General features: G+C 50.9%; 1 protein-coding gene across 2 annotated transcripts in view; it reads left to right on the top strand.

Moving 5' to 3' along the window:
- Positions 1–26,776, top strand: part of KIF26B (kinesin family member 26B) — a 565,489-nt gene extending 538,713 nt beyond the window's left edge. For both annotated transcript variants that reach the window (XM_514315.8, XM_016941996.4), the window contains 5 exons: positions 2,266–2,428; positions 3,443–6,845; positions 15,959–16,161; positions 16,741–16,891; positions 20,265–26,776. In XM_514315.8, coding sequence (XP_514315.4) covers positions 2,266–2,428; positions 3,443–6,845; positions 15,959–16,161; positions 16,741–16,891; positions 20,265–20,413 — 4,069 coding nt within the window. In that variant the 3' untranslated portion in view covers positions 20,414–26,776. The remainder of the gene's footprint in view (positions 1–2,265; positions 2,429–3,442; positions 6,846–15,958; positions 16,162–16,740; positions 16,892–20,264) is intronic.
- The last annotated feature ends 397 nt before the right edge of the window (positions 26,777–27,173 follow it).

Raw genomic sequence — 27,173 nt, 5'->3', positions numbered from 1 at the left:
AGATGAAAAGTGGCTGAATGTGTGGATTCATCAGATGATGAGAACATTTAATGTGATAGATAGCATTGGTGTGAGGCTAGACACCAAAGAAATTTACAATCATGTTACTCAAGGGAAGGAAAGTATTAAACCCTTCTTGGCTAGTGTTTTATTTTAAAGAAATACCAAATATAATTCATTATTTTGAAGAAACATATTAAATAAAGCATCTTATTAACAAGGTTATGTATTGACCAATTGAAGAAACTTTTGTCATGAGAGGTTCACAGAAACCTAAACCATATGTTAGGTTGGTGCAAAAGTAATTGAAATGGGCCAGATGCAGTGGCTCACACTTGTAATCCCAGCACTTTGGGAGGCCGAGGCGGGCGGATCGCCTGAGGTCAGGAGTTCGAGACTAGCCTGGCCAACATGGGTGAAACCCCGTCTCTACTAAAAATACAAAAAATTAGCTGGGTGTGGTGGCGCGTGCCTGTAGTCCCAGCTACTCCGGAGGCTGAGGCGGGAGAATCCCCTGAACCTGGGAGGCGGAGATTGCAGTGAGCCGAGATCGTGCCGTTGCACTCCAGCCTGGGCAACAGAGCAAGAGTCTGTCTTAGGAAAAAAAGAAAGAAAAAAAAAGTAATCAAAAAAAAATGACAGAAACCGTAATTACTTTTGCACCAAACTGTATTTCCCCTAAGAACAATGGCCCAGTATTTACAAATTCAGTGTTCACAAATATTTTATAGAACACAGCTACCATGAATAACAAGAGCTGACTGTATATGATCACAACCTAACTGAGCAGAACTCACCCTCCACTGCCCATATTGAAGACAGAGCCCAAGACGCATCCAGGTGCAGTGTCTCTGCTAAGAATGTGTGCCAGGAATGGGACAGTGCGGCTGTCCATGGATTTCTGCTAGACAGATAGATAGCGTTTGGAAGGAGTTAAACTTTCACAGCTCCTGTTCCTCCTCCTCTATATCCCTTACCTCGCCACTTTCATCACTGGTCATTTTGCTGGAAGGGAAGCCCTGGTATATTCTTACATTGCTCTGGAAGTGAGCCTTAGCCCAGCGTCGCCAAACTTACACCTTAATTGGTCCCAGATGAGAAGGAAAAACTATTGCTCTTACCCCACAGTCTTCCCCCCCTGAGGCCAGAAGCAGGTCACGTGTAAAATGGTCTGCTCTCTGCTGACAGTGGCCTGAGTCTCCCACAGTGTCTGCTGAGCTGGATAGTCCCTCTCCAGGGAGCTTTGCAGGGGATGGATGATGACACATGGACATGGGGACGAATCCGTCTCATCTGGAATCGCAGACACAGCATGGAGATATGAGCATGCGGCATGGGAAATAGGCTTCCTCAGCCTTCAGGATCAGGGAACATGCCAGAGATGCAATGACATTTGGCAGCAGTTGAGAGTATGAGTGCTGTTGATGAAATAAACAGAGGCCTTTAAAAGCAAGGCAGGAAAAATGTTGGGACGAGTACAGGAACAGAAAAACAGCCATTTCTCCAGGTCCATTCAAAGACTTAGCAATGCTCCCTGCAAACCCCAGGGCCTCATTATCACTACTCAGGGCAGTGGCCCCGCACAGCACCTGCACAGTTGCCAGAGGAGGCCTCTCTATAGGAAGTGCTGCTTTCTGTTGTGGATAGAGTGACTGGCTGGGCCTCTCTCTGTGTTTCTCCCCTAGTCTTCAGGAATATGAATGCCTTTTCCTTCAGTGCTACTAGGTGCAAATATGCGAGTTAAGGGACAATGCCAATAAAGTAGCCGCAGTTTCCTGGCTAAAGGAACTGTGCAGGTATTAAAAACCCACAGATCTTCAATCCAGGTTCGTGGCAGGGGGACTCCTTTTTGTTGCAAGATTGTCTGTGTGTGGAAACCCGGAGAAAGGCCACACATGCAGTTAGCATGCCGAGTCACCAGGCACAAAGCCCTTTCTCCTGATCCCCTCCTCTTGTTTCTATTCCCAGGCCTCATTATGTGTAATGTCATAGACACACACGCCCAGGAACATCCCATCACAGCCAGGACAGAAGCGCCAAGGGAGGTGCTTTGCACAAATTCCATCTTGGAGTTAGAAGCACTTGCTCGGTGCTTGCCAACTACAAATAGCCCCATGCTGGAAAATGATGCTAATTAGTATGCCATTAAAAAGGGGGGGGGATCACCACCCACAACAAAATGGCCGTGTGCAGGCCTGAAGCCCTGCCCTGAGGGCCACAGGGAAGCATGGCCGCTAATGCAGCCTAATTCACTTTGTTTGGCAGAGAGAGCAAGCTCGCCATGTTGCTGCGGGAGTCTCTGGGGAACATGAACTGCCGTACCACCATGATCGCGCACATCTCGGCCGCGGCCGGGAGCTACGCGGAGACCCTGTCCACCATCCAGATTGCATCGAGAGTCTTGAGGATGAAGAAAAAGAAGACGAAGGTAAGGAGCTCGCGGGGTGGGGGTGGGGGGGGGGGTGAGGGAGCCTTTGGAGCCGTGCCCTGGAACAGAGTCAGAAAAAGCTAAATCAACGTTGCCAATCCCCCAGCATCAGGAGATGTGACTTGGAGCTGACAACACGTGGCTCAGGGTCCACTTTGGGGCAGGGAAACCTTGGGGCTGATACAAAGTCATGTCACCTCCCCACACCTGGTGCTGGCCCTGGTCACCCAGCCTGGACTCCTGACCGGAAGCACTTGGTCCGCTTTAGAGAGTATAAATGGATTGCTACCTCAAGAGGAAGAACGTTGGAGGGATGGAAAATATTGTTTTTCTCATGCATGGCCTTGGTCCTGTGTAGGTGGAGACTGTGTCCTTCGGGGGCTTGGCGCCAAAGAGGTTCTCAACTCCCTGCTCTCAGGGCCCCTCCACTGCTGCATGTCCAGGAGTCACTCCCTGGCTGCGGCTTTTGTCCTGGCAATTCAGTGGTTTCTGGATGATACTGAGTCTGCTGGACATCGCTGGGCTCATTTTCTCAGGCAGAGGCCAAGCCAGGATGGTGGCAGGGTGGCAAGTATTTGAGAAAACCATCATGATCGTGGCCACTCAGTGGCAGGGGCAGCTGCTGAGGTGGGGGCCTTTTTTCCCCCCTTCTCTGTTTTGTACCTTTTTTATCTTTAAATAGCATTTCTTAGCCAGTGTTCGGCGGCACAGGGTGCCAAACATTGGTGAGCCAGCAGCCCTTAGCTGGTCAGGCAGGGCCTGGATGGTCACCTCCTTTCCTGAGCAGCTGTTTCCCCAGCGTGCCACACGGGGCTTCCCCTTCACAAATGCAGTGGTGATGTGACACCGGGCACGCGGGCATGGCACCCCGAGTGGCCCACGTGCAGGAGGCCAACGGGGGTGGCTGTCAGTAGCCTGTGTCGTCAGGGGCCTTCACCACTTGCCGCGCACAGCTGGGCTCCCGGGGAAACTGCCACGGCAAGGCCACCACGTTAACTGCTGTCTCACTCACAGTACACATCCAGCTCGTCCGGCGGGGAGAGCTCCTGCGAAGAAGGCCGCATGCGCAGGCCCACCCAGCTGAGACCCTTCCACACCAGGACCACGGTGGACCCTGACTTCCCCATCGCTCACCTGTCCAGCGACCCCGACTACTCCTCCAGCAGCGAGCAGTCCTGCGACACCGTCATCTACATCGGGCCCAACGGCACGGCCCTCTCTGACAAGGAGCTCACCGACAACGAGGGCCCCCCAGACTTTGTCCCTATCGTGCCGGCCCTGCAGAAGACCCGGGGCGACAGCCGGCCCACAGAGGCAGGAGAGGCTGCAGCCAGCAAGTCAGAAAGGGACTGCCTGAAGTGCAACACGTTTGCCGAGCTGCAGGAGAGGCTGGACTGCATCGACGGCAGCGAGGAGCCCAGCAGCTTTCCTTTCGAAGAACTGCCTGCTCAGTTCGGGCCAGAGCAGGCAAGCAGAGGCCCCCGGTTAAGCCAAGCAGCGGGGGCAAGCCCACTCTCTGAGTCTGATAAGGAAGATAATGGGTCCGAAGGTCAGCTGACCAACAGAGAAGGCCCTGAACTCCCAGCCTCCAAGATGCAGAGGAGTCACTCACCTGTGCCCGCCGCGGCACCCGCCCATAGCCCCAGCCCGGCCTCACCCAGGAGCGTCCCGGGCAGCAGTAGCCAGCACAGCGCCTCCCCACTCGTGCAGAGCCCCAGCCTCCAGAGCAGCCGGGAGAGCCTCAACTCCTGCGGCTTCGTGGAAGGGAAGCCCAGGCCCATGGGCTCCCCCCGGCTGGGCATCGCCAGCCTGTCCAAGACCTCGGAGTACAAGCCACCCAGCTCTCCTTCCCAGAGATGCAAAGTCTACACCCAGAAGGGGGTCCTGCCGTCTCCCGCCCCACTGCCTCCCTCGAGCAAGGATTCCGGTGTGGCGTCTAGTGAGTCCTTGCTGCAGCCCGAGGTGCGTACGCCCCCGGTTGGAATGAGCCCCCAGGTTTTGAAAAAATCCATGTCTGCTGGGAGCGAAGGGTTCCCGGAAACTCCTGTCGATGATGAGCAGCAGGCAGCTACTCCTTCAGAGTCCAAGAAGGAGATCCTGAGCACCACGATGGTGACGGTGCAGCAGCCACTGGAGCTGAACGGTGAGGACGAGCTGGTGTTCACGCTGGTGGAGGAGCTGACCATCAGCGGGGTCCTGGACAGCGGCCGCCCCACCAGCATCATCAGCTTCAACAGCGACTGCTCTGTGCAGGCCCTGGCCTCGGGCTCGCGGCCCGTCAGCATCATCAGCAGCATCAGCGAGGACCTGGAGTGCTACTCCAGCATGGCCCCCGTCTCCGAGGTCAGCATCACACAGTTCTTGCCCCTCCCGAAGATGAGCCTGGATGAGAAGGCCCAGGACGCAGGGAGCAGACGCTCTTCCATCAGCTCCTGGCTGAGCGAGATGAGCGTGGGCAGTGAGGGTGAGCAGTCGTGCCACAGTTTCATAGCCCAGACGTGTTTTGGGCACGGGGAGGCAATGGCAGAACCTGTGGCCTCGGAGTTTGTCAGCAGCCTCCAGAACACCGCTGTGGTGTGCAGAGAGAAGCCCAAGGCCAGCCCCGACAACTTGCTCATCCTGTCTGAGATGGGAGATGACTCTTTCAACAAAGCAGCCCCCATAAAAGGCTGCAAAATATCCACAGTGAGCAAGGCCATGGTCACCATCTCCAACACGGCCAATCTGAGCAGCTGCGAGGGGTACATCCCCATGAAGACCAATATCACAGTTTACCCCTGCATTGCCATGAGCCCCCGGAACATCCAAGAGTCCGAGGCCCCCACTGCCACCCCCAAAGCAGGCCCCACATTAGCCCAGTCCCGGGAGAGTAAGGAAAACAGTGCAAAGAAAGAGATGAAATTTGAGGACCCCTGGCTGAAACGAGAAGAGGAAGTGAAAAAAGAGACTGCTCATCCCAATGAAGGAGGGACGATGAGGTGTGTGACTGCCACGGGCCCCTCGAATGCTGAGACCAGAGCAGAGCAGGAGCAGGACGGAAAGCCCAGCCCGGGAGACAGGCTCAGCAGCAGCAGCGGAGAGGTGTCGGCCTCCCCGGTCACTGACAACTTCAGGAGGGTCGTGGATGGGTGTGAGATGGCCCTGCCTGGTTTGGCCACCCAGAGCCCCGTGCATCCCAACAAAAGCGTCAAGTCCAGCAGCCTTCCCAGGGCCTTTCAGAAGGCCAGCCGGCAGGAGGAGCCGGACAGCCTCTTCTATTACTGCGCTGCTGAGACCAACGGGGTGGGTGCAGCCTCGGGCACCCAGCCCTCCAAGGCTACCCCGGAGAGGAAGGTGGCTTCCCCCAAGCACTGTGTTCTGGCTCGGCCCAAAGGGACTCCCCCTCTGCCCCCTGTCCGAAAGTCCAGCCTGGACCAGAAGAACCGGGCCAGCCCTCAGCACAGTGCCAGCAGCAGCGGCACCAGCAGCCCCCTGAACCAACCAGCCGCCTTCCTGGCGGGCCTCCCAGACGAGCCTAGCGGCAAGACGAAGGACGCCAGCAGCAGCAGCAAGCTCTTCAGTGCCAAGCTGGAGCAGCTGGCCAGCAGAACCAACTCCCTGGGCAGGGCGACGGTCAGCCACTACGAATGCCTCTCCCTGGAGCGGGCCGAGAGCCTGTCCTCCGTGAGCTCCCGGCTGCACGCAGGCAAAGACAGCACCATGCCCCGCGCGGGGAGGAGCCTGGGCCGCAGCGCCGGGACCTCGCCCCCCAGCTCCGGGGCCTCGCCCAGGGCCAGCCAGTCCAAGATCTCCGCCGTGAGCAAACTCCTCCTGACCAGCCCCAAAGCGCGCAGCCTGTCCACCTCCACCACCAAAACCCTCAGCTTCTCCACCAAGTCCCTGCCGCAGGCGGTGGGCCAGAGCTCCAGCTTGCCCCCCGGTGGGAAGCACATGTCCTGGTCCACGCAGTCCCTCAGCAGGAACAGGAGCTCGGGCCTGGCCTCCAAGCTTCCCCTGCGGGCCGTCAATGGGCGCATCTCAGAGCTGCTGCAGGGTAGCGCGGGCGCCCGGGGCTTGCAGCTGCGGGCCGGGCCCGAGGCGGAGGAGCGCGGGGGGGCCCTGGCCGAGGACAAGCCCGCGGCCGCGCACCTGCTCCCGTCGCCCTACAGCAAGATCACGCCCCCGCGGAGGCCCCACCGCTGCAGCAGCGGCCACGGCAGCGACAACAGCAGCGTGCTGAGCGGGGAGCTCCCGCCGGCCATGGGGAAGACGGCCCTGTTCTACCACAGCGGCGGCAGCAGCGGCTACGAGAGCATGATGCGGGACAGCGAGGCCACCGGCAGCGCGTCCTCAGCGCAGGACTCCACGAGCGAGAACAGCAGCTCCGTGGGCGGCAGGTGCCGGAGCCTCAAGACCCCGAAGAAACGCTCCAATCCAGGTAGGCGGCAGGGCACAGGGACGCGGGTGAGGAGGGCGGCAGGTGGGCGAACTGCCCAAACCCCACTGCCAGGGTGTCCCGTGCCCGTGGGGAGGGGGCGTCCAGGCCTGGCCTCTCCTTTCCCATGGCCCGGCACCCCGCAGGGCTCCGCCACTGTGAGAAACTGCCCTACTGTGTGCCCTCATCAGGCTTAGGGCTGTGAATCCCTTGGTGCTCAGCAGGGTGGAAAGGCGAGGGCCCGGATGCAGATGGCAGCATGACCCACACCTGCTCGCTCTGGGGGAAGCCTGGCTCTTCGCCATCCATTCCCTCACCCCTGCCCCTCTGCTCAACAACCAAGGATCCTGTGGACGGTTTACAGCCTGTTGAGGGATCAGGTGAGGGTACCTACCCTCATGACCTGGTGGCTTCAGAAGCCCCTCCTGTGAGGTTGGTGGCCTGCAAGACTCTGGCAACCTCTCTCAGGGATGTGGGATAACGCACAGATTGTCCCATTGAAAGTGGAATGGCGAGGCCCTTCCTCCACCTCCACCCCAAACATATTTCTGGACAGTCATGTTTGCACACCTGCCACAGGGCCTGCAGTGCCCCCCACCACACATACCATGATGCCTGAAATGCATGATTTTGGAGAAAGTCTTTGCCATTTCTTTTTTTCCTTTTTTTGAGACAGTCTTACTCTATCGCCCAGGCTGGAGTGCAATGGCGTGATCTTGCCAAACTGCAACCTCTGCTTCCTATGTTCAAGTGATTCTCCTGCTTCAGCCTCCTGAGTAGCTGGGATTACAAGCGTGCACCACCATGCCTGGCTAATTTTTCTATCTTTAGTAGAGACAAGGTTTTACCATGTTGACCAGGCTGGTCTCGAACTCCTGACCTCAAGTGATCCGCCCGTCTCAGCCTCGCAAAGTGCTGGGATTACAGGCGTGAGCCACCACGCCCAGTCAGTCTTTGCCATTTTTAAGAATCTCCTATCAAAAGGCACGTACTCCAGAATAATTAATATATAAAGCCCACAGACTTGTTAATTGGAGTCTTGGGTGGCACATGACAGTAAGTTATGATGGGCAAGGAGAAGAGGACCCAGGTCAGAGCTGGTGGCCCTGGAGGTCTTGGGGTAGGTGAAATGAAAGGATGGTAAGGAGAGAAAAAGACAGACAGAGGCAAAAGTTCCCAAGAGCAACTGAAGCTACTTGAGAATTTTGCCTGGAATCATCTCTGCTCTTAAGTGGCTTCCAAAGAAATTACCCCTGCTCATTCTTTAAGGGCTTAAAAAAAATAAATGAAATTTACGCAGAACCCCACGTGCAATTCTGTGGCTTGGTTGAAGCCAGGGCGGCCGGGTTCCTGCCCTCCTGGCCTGTCTCTCCCCTCCCGCTGCCCTTCTGTGCAACACTAGGCTCTTCACATGCTCTCAGAAGCCAGGTCCCTGTAGGGATCCGTGCCCGCAGCATATCTGGAAGTAAAAGATGGGGTGAGACACAGATGTAGGGCTTCCCCTTTCCTACTGCTCCAGCAACTGCCCCACAGGCTTGTTCTCTGTCATGGGGTGGCTTCTTCCTGTTCTCCCACCACAGGCGAGCACAAACTCTGGAATGTTCCAAATGTAAGGGCTGTGGTCAGTGAACATTATAAACCATTCCTCTTCCTAGAATCAAAGAAATCCACCTTAAGGGATGGTGTAGTTATACAGATGTAGTTTTATGACATAGACAGCCCCATCCGCTCACCTCATCACAGATCACAGAACTTGGCCATGGGGATGTTAGGCTCTAAGCATGGTAGGGAATCATCGTGGCTGTCAGTACCTTGACATCTTTATTTGCTGGGGGGGTATGCTTCAGTCTTTGATACGCTTTGACTCTGCTTTACTTCACCCCTCAATCTCGGTGACAGCACTTGGAGCAGAACCCCATTTAAGACAAGTTGAAAAGGAAGAGCCATTCCGTGTAACATAGCAGCTGCTGTGTCTTATGGTCAGGGCCAAGGGCATTGAAACGTATTGATGAGAGTAAAAATAACAAGCAGGAAAGCATCTGCCGGCCTTCCCAGTACCTGGTTAATGAACTCTTGTTATTCTAATCCACGCAGCCTCGGTCTTCAAAGTCCAGATGACTGTGTGGCATCGGCCGCGTGGCCACGTGTGTTTCAGTGTCCCACAGTGCTTTCATGGACTCAAATTTAGTGCCTTGCGTCTACCAGTCCATTTCATTATTTCCGTGGCTTTCACAGGTTTTTGTTTTTTTTCCCAAGACTTTTATTTTTTGGTTTGGCGGTTACACTAGAGTAAAGAGGAAGAACAATGATGGAAAAACAAACGTGTGAAGTGACTGCTTGGCGAGCAGGCAGCAGGCTCTGCATACGCCCTTGCTCTGGGCTAAGTGCTTTCGTAAATGCTGTCCTCTAGGAGCCTCTGGTTAGGTAAGGCTATTGGAGGAAAACAGTGTAAAATTAAAATGCCAGGGCAGGTGCTAGAAATGGATTTCATGTGGAATGTCAAGAGCAGAAGACCTTTGTGATGAGCTGCTGTAGATCCAGGCTCCATGATGGATGTGGCAGTGGAGATGTGCTGGTTTCAGGTTAGGTGACCTTGTCTTGCTTATTTATGATTATTATTAAGAGAAACGGTGGCTGTCAGACATGATCAGCATAAATCAAAAGCAACTTCTTTAAGAGAAGCTATAAAACTCCTCCAAGGAAATTCCTACTAGATGGCTAGAGTTTACAATTATGAGAGGTGTTTGGAACCAGAGAGGAGACATCTTTTGTCTGAGATGGCTTTTGAATTTGGAAAATTTTAATGCTTATTTCCTTAGTAAAAATGAACTAGAATTATTGGGAAAATAACCTTGACCTCTCTGATTCCTTGGTAGTACATGTAACAGCAGAAACGACCAAATATTACTGTGGTTCCTTCTTGTCTTCTCATTCTTGGAGGTCCATGTCGCTGAGGAGTGCGCAGCATTGGGCTTGTTCCACCGGCCATAGCAGGGTGCAGTGAATTAAGTTAGAAAGCAGGAGGAGGCTTAGAATCTTGAGCTGTGTGACCTTTGGGGAATAACTGTCCTCTTTGAGCTTCAATTTTCTCATATGCAAGTAAAACGAGAAGATTGATAGATAATAGCCATGGTCTCTCTGCTGCCCACATCATATGAGACTATGCAGATAATTTAAATACTGTTAGGGTCATGTGATGTCTTTTCCTTAGAGCAATCTGTAGTCAGTGGGGTTTATTTTCAGTTGTTCAACATTGACCAGGTATCTTCTGTGCTCTTAGAGCTTGGTGATAGTTTCTGGTGTGTGGGTGGAGGTGGAGGCAGCCGGCACAGGGGACAAGGCCACTGTAAGAAGTTTGTAATCTAATCGGAGAGAAAGGGTGAAAAGCGTGGAATAGAGAACAGTGAACTGAGTGCATTCCCAGATGCTGAGTGGGGTAGTGAAGGCCCAAGTGGAGAGAGCATTTAGACAAAGCAGGATCCTGCAAGGCAGAGGCTGCAGAGAAACGTCGGGATTGAGCTTGGTCCGGGAGGGTGCTTACATCGGGACAGGCAGAGAGGGCGCAGGGCATCGAGGCTGAGGCAGGAATGGGACCGCAAGCTCCCAGCGGCAAGAGCCTGGCCTGTGGGCGACACAGCGAGATTAACTCAAGGAGGGACCGTCCCAGCAAGCAGAGCAAGACGCTAGCAAACGCAAGCCACAGTCACACCCGGAACAAACGCAAGCCACAGTCACACCTGGAACATCTGGGAGCTACAAGAACAGTACACATTATTCTATATTCTACATAGTTCTAAAAGAATATCAATATATTATTGTAGTTGGCAATGGGGAGTCATTACAGGCTCTTGACCAACAACGTGATAAAGTGAGAGAAATGATGTTGCTTTTATTGATGGATTTTCATTGCTTCATCAACAGCTCCTTGCCAGCCCCTCTATGGTCAGCAAGATGAAATTGTGTATAGCCCAGAGCCAAGAATGAGCCCAGGAGGGAAGGGAATGTCTGTCCTGGCCAGTGCACATATCAGCAGCTGAGGATGTCAATCCATGATACACAGTTGATGCCATAATTACACCAGCTGAGCCCCTACCCTGAGCCCCCAGTCCTCGCGCTCCCCCGTCCCCTATCATCCATTATATGTTATGTCAATTCTATTTTCTTCCTCCAGTCTCTTAACATTTCACCCTCATCCTGGTGTGTTACTTCCTTGGATTCTTTCCCTTGCTTTCCTTTTCTTGGACTGGATGGGGAAGTCTGACAGTTAGATGAGCACCTTGGTCTGAATTAAATTCATTCCCACCACAGGGAGGCTCAACACCAGAAAAGCCCTGGAGTGAGGGAGGGTCTGCCTGAAGAGAAGCCCCTCAGGGAAGCATGGAGGTTCTGGAATGCTCCAGGCCTTGGCCCGCCTGGACATGAGCAAGGCCTGTTCTGCGCTCGACCCAGCCTGCTTGGTGCCCAGCACTGGGCTGGTGCAGGTTACTGTTGGATATTATTGGTTGATTCATTGATGGGCTGGTTGCTTGGTTGGCGGCACAGTCCTAAAAGTTTACTCATGTTTATTTTCTGTGTATTTCTCATATCTTTTTCTGCTGGTGCTAAGTGCTTTAAGTGTTGGGTCTAGTCTGCTACTTTGTCATTCTAAGCATCAGACCCTGTGCCGTTCTCTTGGTGCTGAGTCAACATTACTGACTGATGGGCCTGTCTTGTGAGTTGTGACTTGCACCTGTAGTGAATTGAGCTCCCAGGCTACCAGGTTCAGTTCCCAGGGCGCTGCACAAAAACTTGTGACTAATTGCTCCTCACCGAGGGCACCATGGTTTGCTCTGCCAACCTCTCCTATTCATTTGGTTCTCAGGCACATCCTGGTTTTGTTTTAATAAATTCAAGCAGCACAGTGGTCACTGGCTTAATGAAAACCAGAGGAAGGCAAGCCGCTTGCTGTCAGACTTCAGATTTCCAGAATGTTTCTAAGCGAACCAACCTAGAGCCAGTTGAGAATAGGTTCAGAATGAGAGCCTTTTTGAATACACGGTTGGGGAAAAAGGAGGAAAGTCATTGATTCTCTCAGACACCAAGGAAGCTCCTTAGACTAGAACCCCAAAGACAGTGGGTGGCGCTGATGCTGTGAGGTGGCACTGTGGTCCTAGGAGCAGAGTTCAGAATCGCGGAGAACATGGGAGGAAGCCCAGGCTTGGCATCGAGGAGAGCTTTGTGGCCCCAGAGAATCTGCCTCTTTCTCATCCCCAGCACGGGAGCACTTGCCTTTTCAGCTGAAACATGACAGCAGGCCATACAGCCAGCGTCGTTCTTCATCATGGAGCTGGCCCCTTCCTGGTCAACAAAATCACATGGATTGATTCACATTCTCTTTCCCTCTCTGCTCTGATATCATCTACAGTTCCTTTCAACATTAGTGCTTTGTGCTTTTTTGACTGTCTTCCTAGTGCCTACTCTTTGAGTCAGAATGCAGACAGTGGGCGATGGAGTGAAAGCCATGCTGGAGGGCTCTCAGGAGCAGGAGTTTGGGAATGGGCAGAAGCATATTCCCCAGGGGGAGCTGAGAGGCCTCAGCACTCAGAACACCCATGTTTCCCAACACTTAACCTCAGCAGCAGCATCTGCAGACTCGTGTGGGGACTTCTGTCTGGACTCAGGGATGTTAAGAGTAGAAGGCCCAATGTCAGCTTCTCACGTGGGCTGTCAGCACCGCAGATGATACCGGAAGATGGACTGTGATGGGTCAGCGATCCCTCTGACTGCACGCAGCTGTCGGCCAGGCCTGGAACAGGAGGGGCGAGGGGGTGGGCTCAGCCTCTGTTAGTGGGAGAGGTCCTGGTTGGAAGTTTCACTGAAGTATCAGTGTTGACTTTCTCAGGTCAAATCTGGGCCATTTCATGCGGTAAATCCATGTTGGCAGGTATCAGCCCAAGTGTTTTGAACATGCTGCACTTGTACATGCCTGGACCAAATGCCAGGCTGATGAGCAGGGAGGGGTTGAAAAGCAGAAGGGAGCCCAACCCACCGGCATCAGCAGGAGGCTGGCCCTGGCTGTGGCTCCCCGATCAGACAGGCGGCGTCCAATGGGGCACCACACGACTCCCGCCAGGGTGGGGCTTCCCCTGTACCTTTCTTAGAGCTGATGGTCCCCTGACCCCACTCGCAGCCTGGAAGGAGGGGATCCCTGGCAGAGACCGGGCTTGGCAGAAAACTGGGCATCTGCTTGAGAGGTGGAAATGCTGGAGCATGCAGAAAATCTAAGAACCCTTATTTATATGGGGCCCCAGACCAAGACCCTCGGGTCAGTCTTTGCCCAGGGATGGCATAGCAGTACCATCACTTCCTGTGCCCTTTCCAGTAATGTGAGGGCACCATCTCTGCCCCTGAACTCCCTTCAGGCCACTTCACTCCATTTCCTCAGCCTGCCCACATTACCCCTGCCCCAGTACTTGGCTTCCCTCATCATCACCTCAGTGAAGCTCACATGCACCTCTGGAGGGAGACAGGCGCGGGGAGAGGGAGCCTCAGCTGGAGGTGCAGGAACTGAGTATCAGTCCATTCACGGGATTGAGGTTCTGGTACCCAAATTCAGAATTTTACAAAAATCCAAGACACTTATTCATTCGTGTGCAGGAAAAAGGTATTCCTAGCCCCCAAACCACACCTAACCTGACAGTGGGCACTCACTTCACCTTGGGAGGGATCGACGTGGTGAGGAAGTTCAAGGTTGCTAGATGGCATGGAAAGGAGGCAATGGGAAGTAGATACCCGCCAGGATATTTCTGTGAAGCTGTTGTAGCCCAGTGAAATGTCACTCTCCAGGTGTTTTTATCTTCTCTACTCCCAGCTCACATGGCGCGCTGGCATGGGTATTGGCAGGACTCTCCAGGTGTTTTTCTCTACTCCCAGCTCACACGGTGCCCTGGCACGGGTATTGGCAGGACTCTCCAGGTGTTTTTATTTTCTCTACTTCCATCTCACATGGTGCCCTGGCACGGGTATTGGCAGGAGATGGAGGGTGGCTCTTATCCAAGACATTTTCCCATCCGATCATATCCCATCCGTGGTAGCCAGGCTCCAAGATGGCCCCCATGGTCTCTGCCTCCTGGTATTCACACCCTTGTGTAGTCCCCTCCCGTATTTACCAGAGTTGGTCTCTGTCGAGTGAGATAAGGCAGAGTGATGGTATGTCACTTTCAAAAGTAGGTTATAAAAGACACTGCAGCTTCTGTGCTGGGTGCCCCTCTTGCTTTCTTGGGTCATTCCCTCTGGGGGATGCCAGCTGCCATGTCATCAATAGTCCTGTGTAGGAGAGGCCTGCATGGCAATGAACTAAAGCCTCCTGCCATGATGACATGAGTGAGCTTAGAAATGGAAGCTTCAGCCTCAGTCAAGCCTTCAGATGAGTGCAGCCCTAGCTGACAGCTTGCCTGTGACTCCAAGAGGCTCTGAGCCAGAACCACCTGGCAAAAATTGCTCCCAGATTCCCAACCCACAGGGATATGTGAGATAAATGTTTGCTGTTTTAGCCGCTGGGTTTGGGGTTTATTTGTTACACAGCAGCCATTTGGAAGCTAGAGTTGAGGCACACAGAAGCTAAACAGTTTGCCAACAGTCAGCTAGCTTGATCAGACTGATTTAAAAGAAAAAAACCCCTCTGATCTGGTCACTCCCCAGGGTAGGTGTCTCACGCTAAGGAGACAGACATTTGCTTTATTCCCGTGGTTGATGTTAGTTTCGTTAGTTGGGGCCTGCACTTTGTTGGAAACTAAATGCGATTGTGTATGTGTATACACAAGATCAAATCTGGGCTCTAGAAAGTGAGGTTTTGGCCGGGCACAGTGGCTCATGCCTATAATCCCAACACTTTGGGAGGCTGAGGCAAGCGGATCACTTGAGATCAGGAGTTTGAGACCAGTCTAGCCAACATCGTGAAACCCTGTCTCTACTAAAAATACAAAAAATTAGCCGTGCGTGGTAGCGGGCACCTGTAGTCCCAGCTACTAGGGAGGCTGGGGCAGGAGAATTGATTGAACCCAGCAGGCAGAGGCTGCAGTTACCTGAGATCACACCACTGCACTCCAGCCTGGGCGACAGAGTGAGACTCCCCCTCAAAAAAAGTGAGGTTTAATATGAAGCCAAAGGAGCTCGGAGCCCAGAGTTCACTTCATAGAGAAAATTAACACAGCAGTGAGTGTTCCTTGTTGTCTCCTGGAGGAGACATGCTTCAACTGACATCTGTTCATCAAAACTTCAGTCCCCTGTACCATGCAAGAGTTTAGTCTCCATTCTGGGAGCCATGTGCTTCACTAATAAATACCCAGGGTCTCTTCTGCTGCGAAAGAAAGAGGATAGATACTGGGAGAGAACTAGCAGTCCTCGTCACAATGTGTGAAGCGTGTGAAATAGTACCAGGCACGTAACCAGTGCATGTGAGTGCTACTGCTGCTGTTATAAGCAAATAAACAGTGTTTTCTGGAACTCCTGTAATGACATCAAACGCTAGGACCTTTTGACCTATCCATGCTGAGGATGCCCCCTAGGCTGCATGTTTTACAGGTGGAAACTAGGAGGCAGTTCTAAAGATTCCTCAGGGAGTTTGCTGAGCTAAAGCCCAAGTGTTGGTTTAGGGGAGTAAAGGTGGAGGTGGGTGGTGGGAAGTGGGAGTGTTTAGCCCTACCTCAGATCCTGGGGTGCTTGTCATGACCTCCTCTGTTACATCCACAAAATATTTAAAAGATTGAAATTCAGGCTTCAACTGAATTTCAGGGTATAGTGGCTCACACTTGTAATGTCAGCACTTCGGGAGATTAAGGTGGGAGGATCACTTGAGGCCAGGAGTTTGAGACCAGCCTGGGCAATATAGCAAGATGTCGTCTCTCAAAAAAAAAATTTAATTAGCTGGGTGTGGTGGTGTGCACCTGTTGTCCCAACTACTTAGGAGGCTGAGACAAGAGAATTGCTTGAGCCCAGGAATTCAAGGCTGCAGTGAGCTATGGATCGCACCACTGCACTCCAGCCTGGGCAACAGAGCAAGACCCTGTCTCAAAAAAACAAAAAAAAAAAATTGAAATTCAGAAAGACTAACTCTCTGGGCTTATCCCCCTCCTCAGGTTCTCAGAGACGGAGGCTTATCCCAGCACTATCCCTGGACACCTCTTCCCCTGTGAGAAAACCCACCAACAGCACAGGCGTCCGCTGGGTGGATGGCCCCTTGCGGAGCAGCCCGAGGGGCCTTGGGGAACCCTTTGAGATTAAAGTCTATGAAATCGATGACGTGGAGCGCCTGCAGCGGCGACGAGGGGGCACCAGCAAGGTGAGGCAGCCTCCTTCCCACCCCCTGCCCACGTGGTGGCAGCTCCCCACCAAGCCTGAGCAGGCGCCAGGCAGGGCCCTGGGGAAGACAACTCAGACCCGGGCTTCCCAGCGGGCTTCTGGCATGGGTGGTGGGAAGGGGGCTTCTGTCCTAGCAAAGGGCCTTTGGACAGAGGCCTTGGAGAGAGCCCCATGTTTCTCTTCCTGAAATGTTTTAAAGGCTTCAAAGCCAGGGGTGGGGGGGCTGGTGATCTTGGGGGCTTTTCTGGCTCCTTGAGGCTCCCCGTCTTAACCAGCCTTTGTCCAACTTGAACACCCACCACCTGCTTTCTCAACTTAAGAATGGCCTGTCATAGTCCAAAAATGGTCTGTCATAGTCCAAGAATGTTCTGTCATAGTCCTACCTTGTGAGGTGTCTGAATTGAGGTCTGTCAAGGGAGAATTTGGCAGAGATGACCCATGTCCCTCCCACACGTCTCCAAGCCCAGCCTGCTTTCCATCAACGATACTCACAGGTGCTCCTGTGGTGTGGGCTGGGTGTGAGCGGAAGGGCCCTTTCTCCTCTCTGTCTGTGTGCTAGGAGGCCATGTGCTTCAATGCAAAGCTGAAGATTCTGGAACACCGCCAGCAGAGGATCGCCGAGGTCCGCGCGAAGTACGAGTGGCTGATGAAGGAGCTGGAGGCGACCAAACAGTATCTGATGCTGGATCCCAACAAGTGGCTCAGTGAATGTAAGGCCGGGGTGCCTTCCCACCCTTGTGACTAATGGGTTCACCTGCTCAACCGGGCTGGCGTGTAGCCCAGGGTGACAGTGACACAGGCTGTGTCCTCGTCCTCAGTCACAGGATGCCCATCAAATGGAGGAAGTTGCACCGAGCGAGCAGCCCTACTCCCCTGGGGATGGGCGGGAGGGGCCGGGACAGCAGAGGGGTGGTGAATATTGCTCTTGCAAGATTATTTCTACGTGTCTCAGTCCAAAGCACCTGAAAATGAGATCTTTCCCCCTGCATGTGGCAGAAGATCACCCAGACATGAAGGCTGTATTACAAATCTCCTAGGCCACAAAATCACACTGCATATCTAGCCTGAAATAGACAAGAATTTATAGAGCCCTTAATAGGGTAGAGTGTACAGTCCTCGAAAAGCCACGCAGAGAACCCAGAAAGCAAGGAAAACATTTTTGAGTGGGGGAAAAAAAAAAAAAGACAGACAGCCACAGTGTTATTTCCATTTAATAGAAAGCCCAGGATGACCATAACCATCTAATAACAATTCAGGACAATTTTGCTCTCTTTGAAAGGTGGATTCAATTGTCTTATTAGTTCCTGACCATTCCATTTAGCACAAAATAAAACTTCAGTCTGGTCCCAGCTATTACACGGATATAGGAGCTAATGCTGGAAGACTCAGTCTGTGACGTGAAATACATTCCTGCCATTCAAGTTCCCTCTGCCTCCCCTTCCCATCCAGCCCTCAGCCTCCGGCAGGCCTCCTTTGTACAGCCCCTCCCCTGCACTGCCCCAACCCTCTTCCAGTCTTCCCCGGCCAGTGCGGAGGGCCTGCAGGTGGAGGCTGGAAGCTTAGGTTTATGTTCCAAAGCAGCTGGTTGAAAAAATATTGGTGTGAAATGGTCCTGGGTGAAGGTGCGGAAGAAAGTGGCAGGACTTGTCAGCCTCCCAGCTGTGCCTTCCACATGTAACTGCAGTCTCGCAGCAGCTGCCTCTCCACAGGGATAAGGTGATAACATTTCCCTAAGTTCTCATTGGATTCTTGGGACAGTCTGTGGAGCATTCTATAATATTAAGTTGCAGCACTTGCCACTGTGGCCACAGGCATACAGACCTGCTTTGGCTGCTGGCTTTCTCACATACTAGCTGTGGGACCTCAGGTAAGACACTTCACTCTGAGCCTTGACTTCCTTAGCTGTAAAATGGGGAAAATAATGGTGACTACACCATAGGGCAGTTGTGAGGTATCAATCAGTTCCCGTTGGTCCTCTTGGTGCTTACTACACTGCTTGGCCCAGGATGAGAGCTCAGGATCTCGTAGTAATTATTACTATTATCCCAAAGTTCAACAACAGGAGACATTTCCTGGCCGGGCATGGTGGCTCATGCCTGTAATCCCAGCACCTTGGGAGGCCAAGGTGGGCAGATCACTTGAGCCCAGGAGTTCAAGACCAGCCTTGACAACGTGCTGTGAAACCCCGTCTCTACCAAAAATAAAATACAAAAATTAGCCAGGCGTGGTGGCGGGCACCTGTAATCTCAGCTACTCAGGAGGCTGAGGTTGCAGTGAGCCGGAGATTGCGCCAGACCCTGTCTCAAAAATAAAAATAAAAAACAGGAGGCACTTCCTTCGTGTCTGCTTGCATGATGCACTGAGGAGCTGGATCTTCTGTTAGAAATTTGAGCAAAGACATGAACTAGTCCTGCGAGGGCCTTTCATCGAAGGCGCTAATGGGGAGGGCAGACGGGCGAGGGCGTTGGTTACTGTCTGCGCGTGACATGCGCACGGGGCGCTGTGCTTATCCCTCCCCGCTGCGGATACCGTTTTCCTTGTTTCAGGAATCCCTGGCCACTTCAAGATCCCAGGGGCCTCCTTTCAGTCAGTTCTCCTTCATTTTTGCTATTTTCATTAACATTTTATTTTCAAGAACTGTTTATGCCCAAGGCCGACTTGAAAATTATCTTCATCTTACAAAGTCATATTTTTCCCAGGATGGGAACAAGCTGAAACATCAATACATATGTGTTTAGATGCTTCCAGGAAACAATTGCTTCCTTCTAGTCTTTGTACATGTCAAAAATCACGTGTTTTTGATGCTGAGAAAGAAAATGAACAGAAAGCTACATGAAAGGGGAAATACAGATTGTTTCTTGAAGATGAATTGAAAACAGTAATGAAAAAAAGGATCAATGAGCTGCCTGCTGACTATTCCCTGTGGGCATGAGGCAGGGGACTGGCATGGAAAGATCCATTTTTAGTTCTATTTCTTCGTTCTGATGCCACTTTTAAGGTTGTCCAGTAATGTAGTCTGAGGTGGTCATAGAATGATGGCTCCTTTTGCTTTTTTGTTTTGGTTTTTAAATATTAAACTGGTATTCAGGGCCTTCGGTCTCCTTCCAGCTCTAGTCCTGGTTAACTGTGTCAGCCTCAGTGAGTCACGTCACTGTCCAGCTCTCAGGGACCTCATCTGCAGAAAGAAGACACTCTGCAGACAGCATCCACTCTAATCCCCACTGTTTCCATAGCACGGCATCGTTTTCAAATCAAGTTCGTGTTCATTATCACATTTTATTCTTCACAGCAACTCAAGGCAGGCAGGGCAGGCAGCGTAGGAGTTACTATTCTCACATGCCTTTAAAGACACTGTCAGCAGAGGTGGAGGTCCCAGAGCTTGTCTCTTCAGAGCTTGTCTCGTGCCTGGGGTTCCAGGGCCATCCCACCACCTTGGGCTGCTGTCCATGCCTCTCCTCCTCGTACCGGGAGCCTGCTGGACCCCTGGACCTGGGCCAGGGAGCCCATCCCTCTGCCCGGCCACCTCTGGACAAAGCAGGGGACTTGATGCCAGAGGGGTTGATCCCAGATACCTGCTCTTCAGGCCTGGAAGGATACAGACTTTACTCTGTGCAGGCCTGAACATCAGGAAAGGCATCTGGGTTATAATCCAGAAACGTCCTTTCATATAAGGAGGCAGAGGTATAAATGTCACTCAACTGAGACCCCCAAAAGGGAGGGACTCTCCCCACCTCAGCTTGAACTATTTACTTGATAGTGAATAGTGTGGTAGCATCTCTCAAATCCCGGGATCCATCCTGGATCCTCCATGGCTGGAGGTAGGGGGAGCTAGAATGTCACCTTATTGGTCAGTAGACTCTCAAAAAAAACCTTAAGGATCTAAACACTGGTAAAGAGTGTTCCATTCAACCCAAAAGAGGCCGAGAGTCAGGCAGGAGGGAGCTCTGCGGTGGCCTAAGGCAAGCGAATTAGACCTTTAGGCCAAGGGGTAGATGTGGGGGTGGCAGCTCCAGGCTGAGCCGTCGGGAGTTGCTTCTCACCCTGTTTGCTCTGCATCTCCATCAGGCTCTTCCTCTCTTGCAGTTGACTTGGAGCAGGTTTGGGAGCTGGATTCCCTGGAGTACCTGGAGGCACTGGAGTGTGTGACGGAGCGCCTGGAGAGCCGTGTCAACTTCTGCAAGGCCCATCTCATGATGATCACCTGCTTCGACATCACCTCCAGGCGCCGGTAGATGCGCCAGACCCTTGTCCTAGTGGTCCCCCGCTCCCCAGGACTTCAGAGATGTTGCACGCCCCTAGGCCCTCTGTGCTGGGGCATCAAAGACAATGAATGAGGATGAAGGTTGGTGGCAAGTCTGGAGCGAGCGTTGAGTGGAAGGCGAGTTTTCTTTTGTTTTCTGTAGGAAAGGTGCAAACGTCAAACACCGTGGAAGGAGAAAAGGATGGGAAGCCCGAGGGGTGTCCAAGCCCTGTGAGACTGAAAAAGCACTTTGAGGAACCTTAAAGACCTTGTTTGTACATAAGAACTGCTAGCAAAAGAGACCTCACTCTTCTCTTGCTTTCGTGAGAAAGGAGGGGGGCGGATGTAGGATTGCTGTGGAAAGCGAACACAGAACAACAACAAAAAGACCCAGAATGACTGATTAAGTGCCTTGCAAATCTTTATTATTATCCAAACATTTATGTTCATACTTTCTTGTGTACAGATGGTGCTAGTCAAGATGAAAACAACAAAACAAACAAGAAAAACATTTTGGAAATGTATTCACAGCTCGTTTTCTCTTGGTGTTTTATCCTATTTCTGACTTGCTGTTTTTAAGTAAGTTGTGTTTGTAGAGCTATTTCCTAATCAGTATTGCTTATGAATAAATGTTACCTGTCTTTTATGGTTATTCTGGTGAGGCCACTCAAACAGAGAGACTTCCTCGGCACGAGCCAGTGTGTGTGTTTCCAAAGTAGGTTTGGAGCAGCAGGTGACCTCGATGCCACATCCCAACAAGCAGTGCGGTCAGGGTAGACCCAGAAGGTTGATTGTGGGGCAGGTGCTTTAGAGACCAGGTGAGGAGATGGACCCTGCAGCACAGGGGAGGAGGAGTCCTTTGCGACCCGGGCCCTCCCTGCTCCTGGGAGGTGGGCTGTATGTTCTGTAGACAGTTTGCCCCCCTCAAGTCCTCCACATGTGTGGTTCCTTGACCCACAAATCCACAGTTTGCATGGCCCTCAAAATTCATATTCATTTTTATTCCAAAAAGTCTTGAAGGAAAGCTGGAACCAATTCACCAGAGCCATATTTCTTTAGTATTTTCTAGTGTTGTGTTGTAGATTGATTAAAGTGGGTTTTTCCCCAGCTGAGAGACCTTCTCAGGCTTGTTCAGAGACTTCAACTGTATTGGATTAGAACAAGGATTCTTGAGACTGTACATCTTGTCTGTTGTCCAGAGTACAAGGATTTCAGCTCTCCTATGTCCCAAAGCCTCTATGCCAAGAAGGGACAGGCTTGTCCTCTCAGTCTTTGCTCCTGCCCAAAGGCAGAGAGAGCTTCCCCTCCATAACTCACACAACCCTGGATAGGCAGAACATAGCTGAAGACTATGGATGTCCAGGTCTTGGCTCCCAACAACTCAGGACCTCAAATTCAGATGTTCCTCCTTATAACAATTCCCTTAGGAATTATGATACCCATTTTAGTGATTGATAGAAACCTGGGGTACAGAGTGGTCAAGGGATTTCCCTGATAAAAGCTGTGGTGCTGATGATAGTGCAGCCCAGAATCTAAGAGTCCCTGCAGCCTTCGCATCGAGGATGGTACTTAGGCGTGTGCAGAGCACGCTTCCCTTTTGCCCTCAAATGCAGCATATCTTCATGAGCCTATTTATTTCCAAGCTAGGCTGTCTTTATTAACCAACAACTCAGCCCCAGCCACTCCCCAAGGGGGGAAAAAACACTACATTTCTTGTCAGTGTAGCTCTGGACACTGCAGCCCACACAGCTGGCTGAACTCGGTAAATGGGAACCGAAGTCTTGTGAGCTTCACATGACCTGATCCTTTGTTATCAGAACAGGGTTCAGGTGGCCCTGTTGGCTCATGTGCTTTGGAAGCCAGCTCCCTGGGTCACGAGTCCGGCTTTGCACTTTCCATAAAAGTCTGCTTCTATGCAAAGGTGCAAACAGGAGACATGCCCAAATCTGCTGGCTGAACAGGCTAAACTACAGTGAGAGGCTGCTCTGGCATGGCTCGTTCTTCCTTCTATGCATCTCCCAAGTCTGACAAGTGTGTTGCCCTGGGAAGCAGGACCTCCCTGAGCTCCTTAACCTTGACCCCATTCTGCAGGACAGTCGCGTGCTCTGGGCTCGCCTCTGGCCTCAAAGCACTTGTGTAAGTGGGCTTGCTTAACAGTAATATCCTTGGAAGCTTCTGGACCCAAAGGGAAGCCAATCCTTCGAGTTTGCCGTTGGGCTGCTGGTTGCTGGTTTCAAACATATAGTTCATGAAAAGTCTTTAATTGGAGATTTTCAAAGGTGAATATTCTGTTTTTGTTGGAAAGAAACTCATCTGATGAGTCATCGGTGAGTTTGGCTTTTGCCCCTGCCACATCCTCCCCTGAGGTTCCTTCCATGCTGCACTGCCTTCCTTTAGCCAGTGACAGAGCCTGGTGCCCTTCCTGGACTGAAACCGATGGAATCCTTCCGAGGGGAGTGGCATTCGGCTTGCCTCCTGCCTAAATCTGCTTTTATCCATTTGTAGCAACTTTATGCTATAACAAAAGGTTGAATGAAACCAGGAGTTCTCTTAGCAAGTCAGACTCCTTCCCAAGATGCCAATCACAGAACACCTCGCAGGACCTCGCAGGCCACAGTGAAGGAGAATGCTTTATGTTGATGTTGTCCATTCTCTCTCTCTTCTCTTTGCTTTTTTTTGACCTAAATAAGCTGCAAACATGTTAATTTACCAATATTGATAAACCACATGAAGAAATCAGGCATTTTACGTTATGATGTGCTTGTTCCTGTCTCTGCCTATAAATTGACTGTATTGATGATGAAGGAAGGAGTTCCGGCTGACCATTCTGAAGCAGTCCCAGTCACGGGAGGATGCCTTACCCAGTGGCCGGACATGATAGTTCCAGGTCTCCCCTTGGTTTTGATGATAGAGAACCCAAGGAGGCAAGGGGAATGTCAAAGAACCCATTTCTATTTCATTACCCACAAGCGAAAGGACTAGAAAAAAATATTTGAAATTAACATTTAGATGCATAGGTCTTAATTCCTTGTGTGAACCTGTCCTCCTCACCCCCTGCTCCAAATATATGAGGTGGAAGCACTAGCAGTGGAGCAAAACTAAGACCTAAGAACGGGCGATGGTGCTATTGTGTCCCTGGGAGTCACTCCACATCGCATTGCATGGTGGTGCTGAGGAGCGAGAGTTTGCTTTATCATGGGCTTTCAGTTCCCACCTGCGAGCTGCAAACTTTGATCTTGTTGTCCTTGAATTCCCCTCTACATCATGAGGAAGCTGTCTCTTTCATCTCTTCCGGATTTGAAATCAGAACACTCTGCCTGTTGTTTATTCGCCAGTTGCCATTCTTAACATGGGGGAGCATTAAGATGCAAATGCAGAGATGTGTCCCGTCTTGACAAAGGTGGGAATCCCGGAGCCGGAGAAGGGGCTCCTCGCATGAGAAGCTGGGGTAAACAGCCAGGCATCGCAGCGTGGGGAATTAGACAGGCAGGAATCTGGCCTGGTTTGTCATAAATTAGCCTTCAACTTGAAGTCTATTATGTTCTTATAAGGCGGTAGTGACTTCAGTCCAGCCGCATCTACCACCCAGGGTGGAGGTTCAAAAAGTCTTATACGCACCTACAAGTCTCAGGCTTGCTGCTCAGACTTTCTGATAAAATCTCAGAGTTCTGTTTGTATTGACCAAAAATGCAGTTGTGCCCACTTGGGTGTGTATCTCATGTCCTTGTAAACCAGCCACCTTCTTTGGATAGAAGGCAAGGCTGACAAATCTGCAGATTTGTTCAATGCAAACACAGCCGTCTATATCATTGGCCACTGCTGATTATATTGAGTGTTTTTAGGATTTCTAGGTTTCTTATTCCAAAAAGGATTTTAGACTGTAAAATGGCTAAAGATGAGTTAATTTCCAAACTAAAAACGGAAGGAGTCCTGCCTGTATTCATCGTTCTTTCCTGCTGGACTAGTAACCCATTCTTGGAGCACACACAGAGTCCCTCGCTTCTAAAGACAATACGTCTTAAACCCTGAAAACTTGCCAGCGAGAAAGAGGTTGGAAGTCCTGTTTGCTATTAGTTGAGGCTAAGCCGTCTGCTGCCACTGTCCCTGGGGCCTCCATGCTGCCACCGGGGTGTGTGGCCCAGCTGTCCCCCCATGAAGGACACTCTTCAATGCCACCACACGGGAGTCTGGGCAGGGAGGAAAGGCACACAGCCCACTTTTCTCTGCACCAAATGAAACAAAGCTGGGTGTTCAGTGTCACTGATGCAAGTAAATGGGTCTCAAATTTTGGTGGGGGCAGGTGGTACACTTAGTGTTTCTTTGGATTCTGATACCTCTTTTTCCACCTCCAGCAAGTATCTGTCAACATTGGTGGGTAACAGCTTATAAAGTGCATCACTTAGCAATCTTCCTGACAAAATGACACATTTTAAAATTACAACCTGTTCATTATTTCCATCATAATGCAAGCGTAATTCTAATCCAGGAGAAGATACTGTCATTTAAGCTCATCTTCTCGAAAAAATTTTTTCTGAAAATTCCTGGAAACTAATTTATCCCTCCCTAAACAAACACATTCTGCTTTTGGGTGGCCCTACCCAGAACCTGCAGCAATGTCATAACACTGGACACAGTGCGGCTTGGGGCAGTATCAAGCCTTCATTGCATACAAACCTTATTCTCTAAGCATAGTTGTTCCCAAGGTCCACACGTGTGGAGGCGAGTACTGAAATACCACACTCACACATGTATTCCATGCGTACCTAGAAATTACCTTCAACACTAAAAAAGGTTCCTTCTTTCATTCCCTATCCTGCTAACAGCCCACATTGTCATATTTGCTTTATGAAGAAGTTCTAATTTATTTGTGAACTCAGGATGTTGCTTTACAGCATTGCTCGTGTTCTCTCATTTACTTATTATGCATCACGGTTGGAAATGCTATCCACGTGCCGTGCGTCGAGGTGAAGATTTGCTGGATCTGTCTGTGGCTATTTTTTTCCATGTTTTTCTCACTCAAGCAAAGTCTGTTAGTGGAAACATGGGCTGGGAGATGGGGAGAGGACAGATAAATCAAGAGAATAGGGATTAGGGTCCAGTCCTCAATGCACAGGGCTTAGTTCAAAATCTAAGCTGTTTCTGTAGTAAGCAGCCAAATGGGAAAGATCCCTTCGTTTTGAATTTGATGAGAATGGGCTTGGAAATCCACGCCCACCGGCTTGCATGGAAGAGGATCCAGCCTCTTCCTAATGGTTCAACATTAAATTCCTGAGGAAAGTGCTGATAGTATTAGTTCCCTCCATTTCCCTAAGACTCCCATCCAACCCCTAGTGCTACTGAAGAGGGTTTGGGAAAGCAACTGGAGTTCCTTAGCTTGGATATATATTGGCCCGAGTTCACAGAGTGGTTTTATAGCAAAACAGGGACTTGAGTCCAGCTTATTGGATTCTTCCCATTAGATCATACTGCACCAGGTATGTGTAGACATGAACACATATCATTCCTCTAAGGTGTGTGTACATACACGGATGTGTGTGTACAGGAGGTACCTGACATGGTGAAAGGCCATAGGACAGAAAACCTGAGTTCTAATTCCGGCTTTGCCAGTCGTCCCGTCCGTGATATATTACCTAACTCCTCCAGAACTCAGTTTTCTAACCTATAAAATGAAGACATTGTGCTAGATGATCTTTGTGGTTCCTTCAAGCTCTGGATCTCTAATTCCATGATTAGTAATGTATGTATGTGTATGTAAATATGCTTATCTGTAGAAATGGGCCCATTTGAAAAGTGGAGACAAGGCCTGCCCAAGTGCATTTATTGTGCCAGAAACAGCGAATTCCTAAATAAGTTCATAAAATCTTGTTTTACAATTCAATGGTAGTGCTTAATGTTATTGTCTGAAATCCACTGTTTAACCAGATGGAAGACTCTGGGGCCACTTAAAACATTGTTAGTTCACAAGTGTTTGCTGTTAAAATGCTTCAATAAAACTCATTTGTTAAAGTCAGAAATTCAACTCTTCTGTACTTGGGCAGGTCCCAGCAGCCCCTTGGCAGGCTAGTTTTGTGCATGGGCCTTTGCAAGCTATATAAACGTTAGGTGTTGGCTTGATTATGATAAATATGAGCAGGCTCCCTGGAGAACAGTCCAGAAAAAAAGAGTTATAGTTCTCACAAACTGGTGACATGAATCCATTAAGCTGTGTGGCATTTTCCAGTGTAAAGACATTGTTTGCTGGCTACGATCTCTGACTTTTTGTGGCATATGAGGTGTAAAATGTTGTCAAAAAAGAATCTGGTGTTTAAAAAAAAAAATCAAACTATGGTGGCATTAAATGTTCACTTTTATTCTACCCAGAGTTGTGAATTCCTCTATCCAGCTTCTCCTTCTGTGCCTTGGGGGAAAGCAGTTCAAGAGCTAGGGGTGGGTGCTTCTCACGGCAGCAACACCTTGGCCCAAGTCTAGCCCCCAGGCCTCTCAGGACCTCATGGGATGAGGCCTGTCTAGTCGCCCTGTGGAGCTGGCCCCCAACAAGTTCAGCAGCTCAGCCAGGAGTGAGTAGAGGTGTCAGCTAAGTCCCAGAGTCCCTGGACTTGTTCTGCACGCCTGAGAGCCAGACGCTGGGGAAAGTGTGGAGAAGCTTGTGTTGATAATGGGATATTTTCTGTTGCCCTCCCTCAGTCCAGTGTTTCTGGGGCTTACACAAAATAAGGGAATTTGCAGTCACTGTAGATTGCTTGGGCCTGGAT

Source organism: Pan troglodytes, chromosome 1 (genome assembly GCF_028858775.2).
Source record: "Pan troglodytes isolate AG18354 chromosome 1, NHGRI_mPanTro3-v2.0_pri, whole genome shotgun sequence".
Classification (NCBI taxonomy): Eukaryota; Metazoa; Chordata; class Mammalia; order Primates; family Hominidae; genus Pan; species Pan troglodytes.
This window is presented reverse-complemented; position numbering and strand designations above follow the sequence as displayed.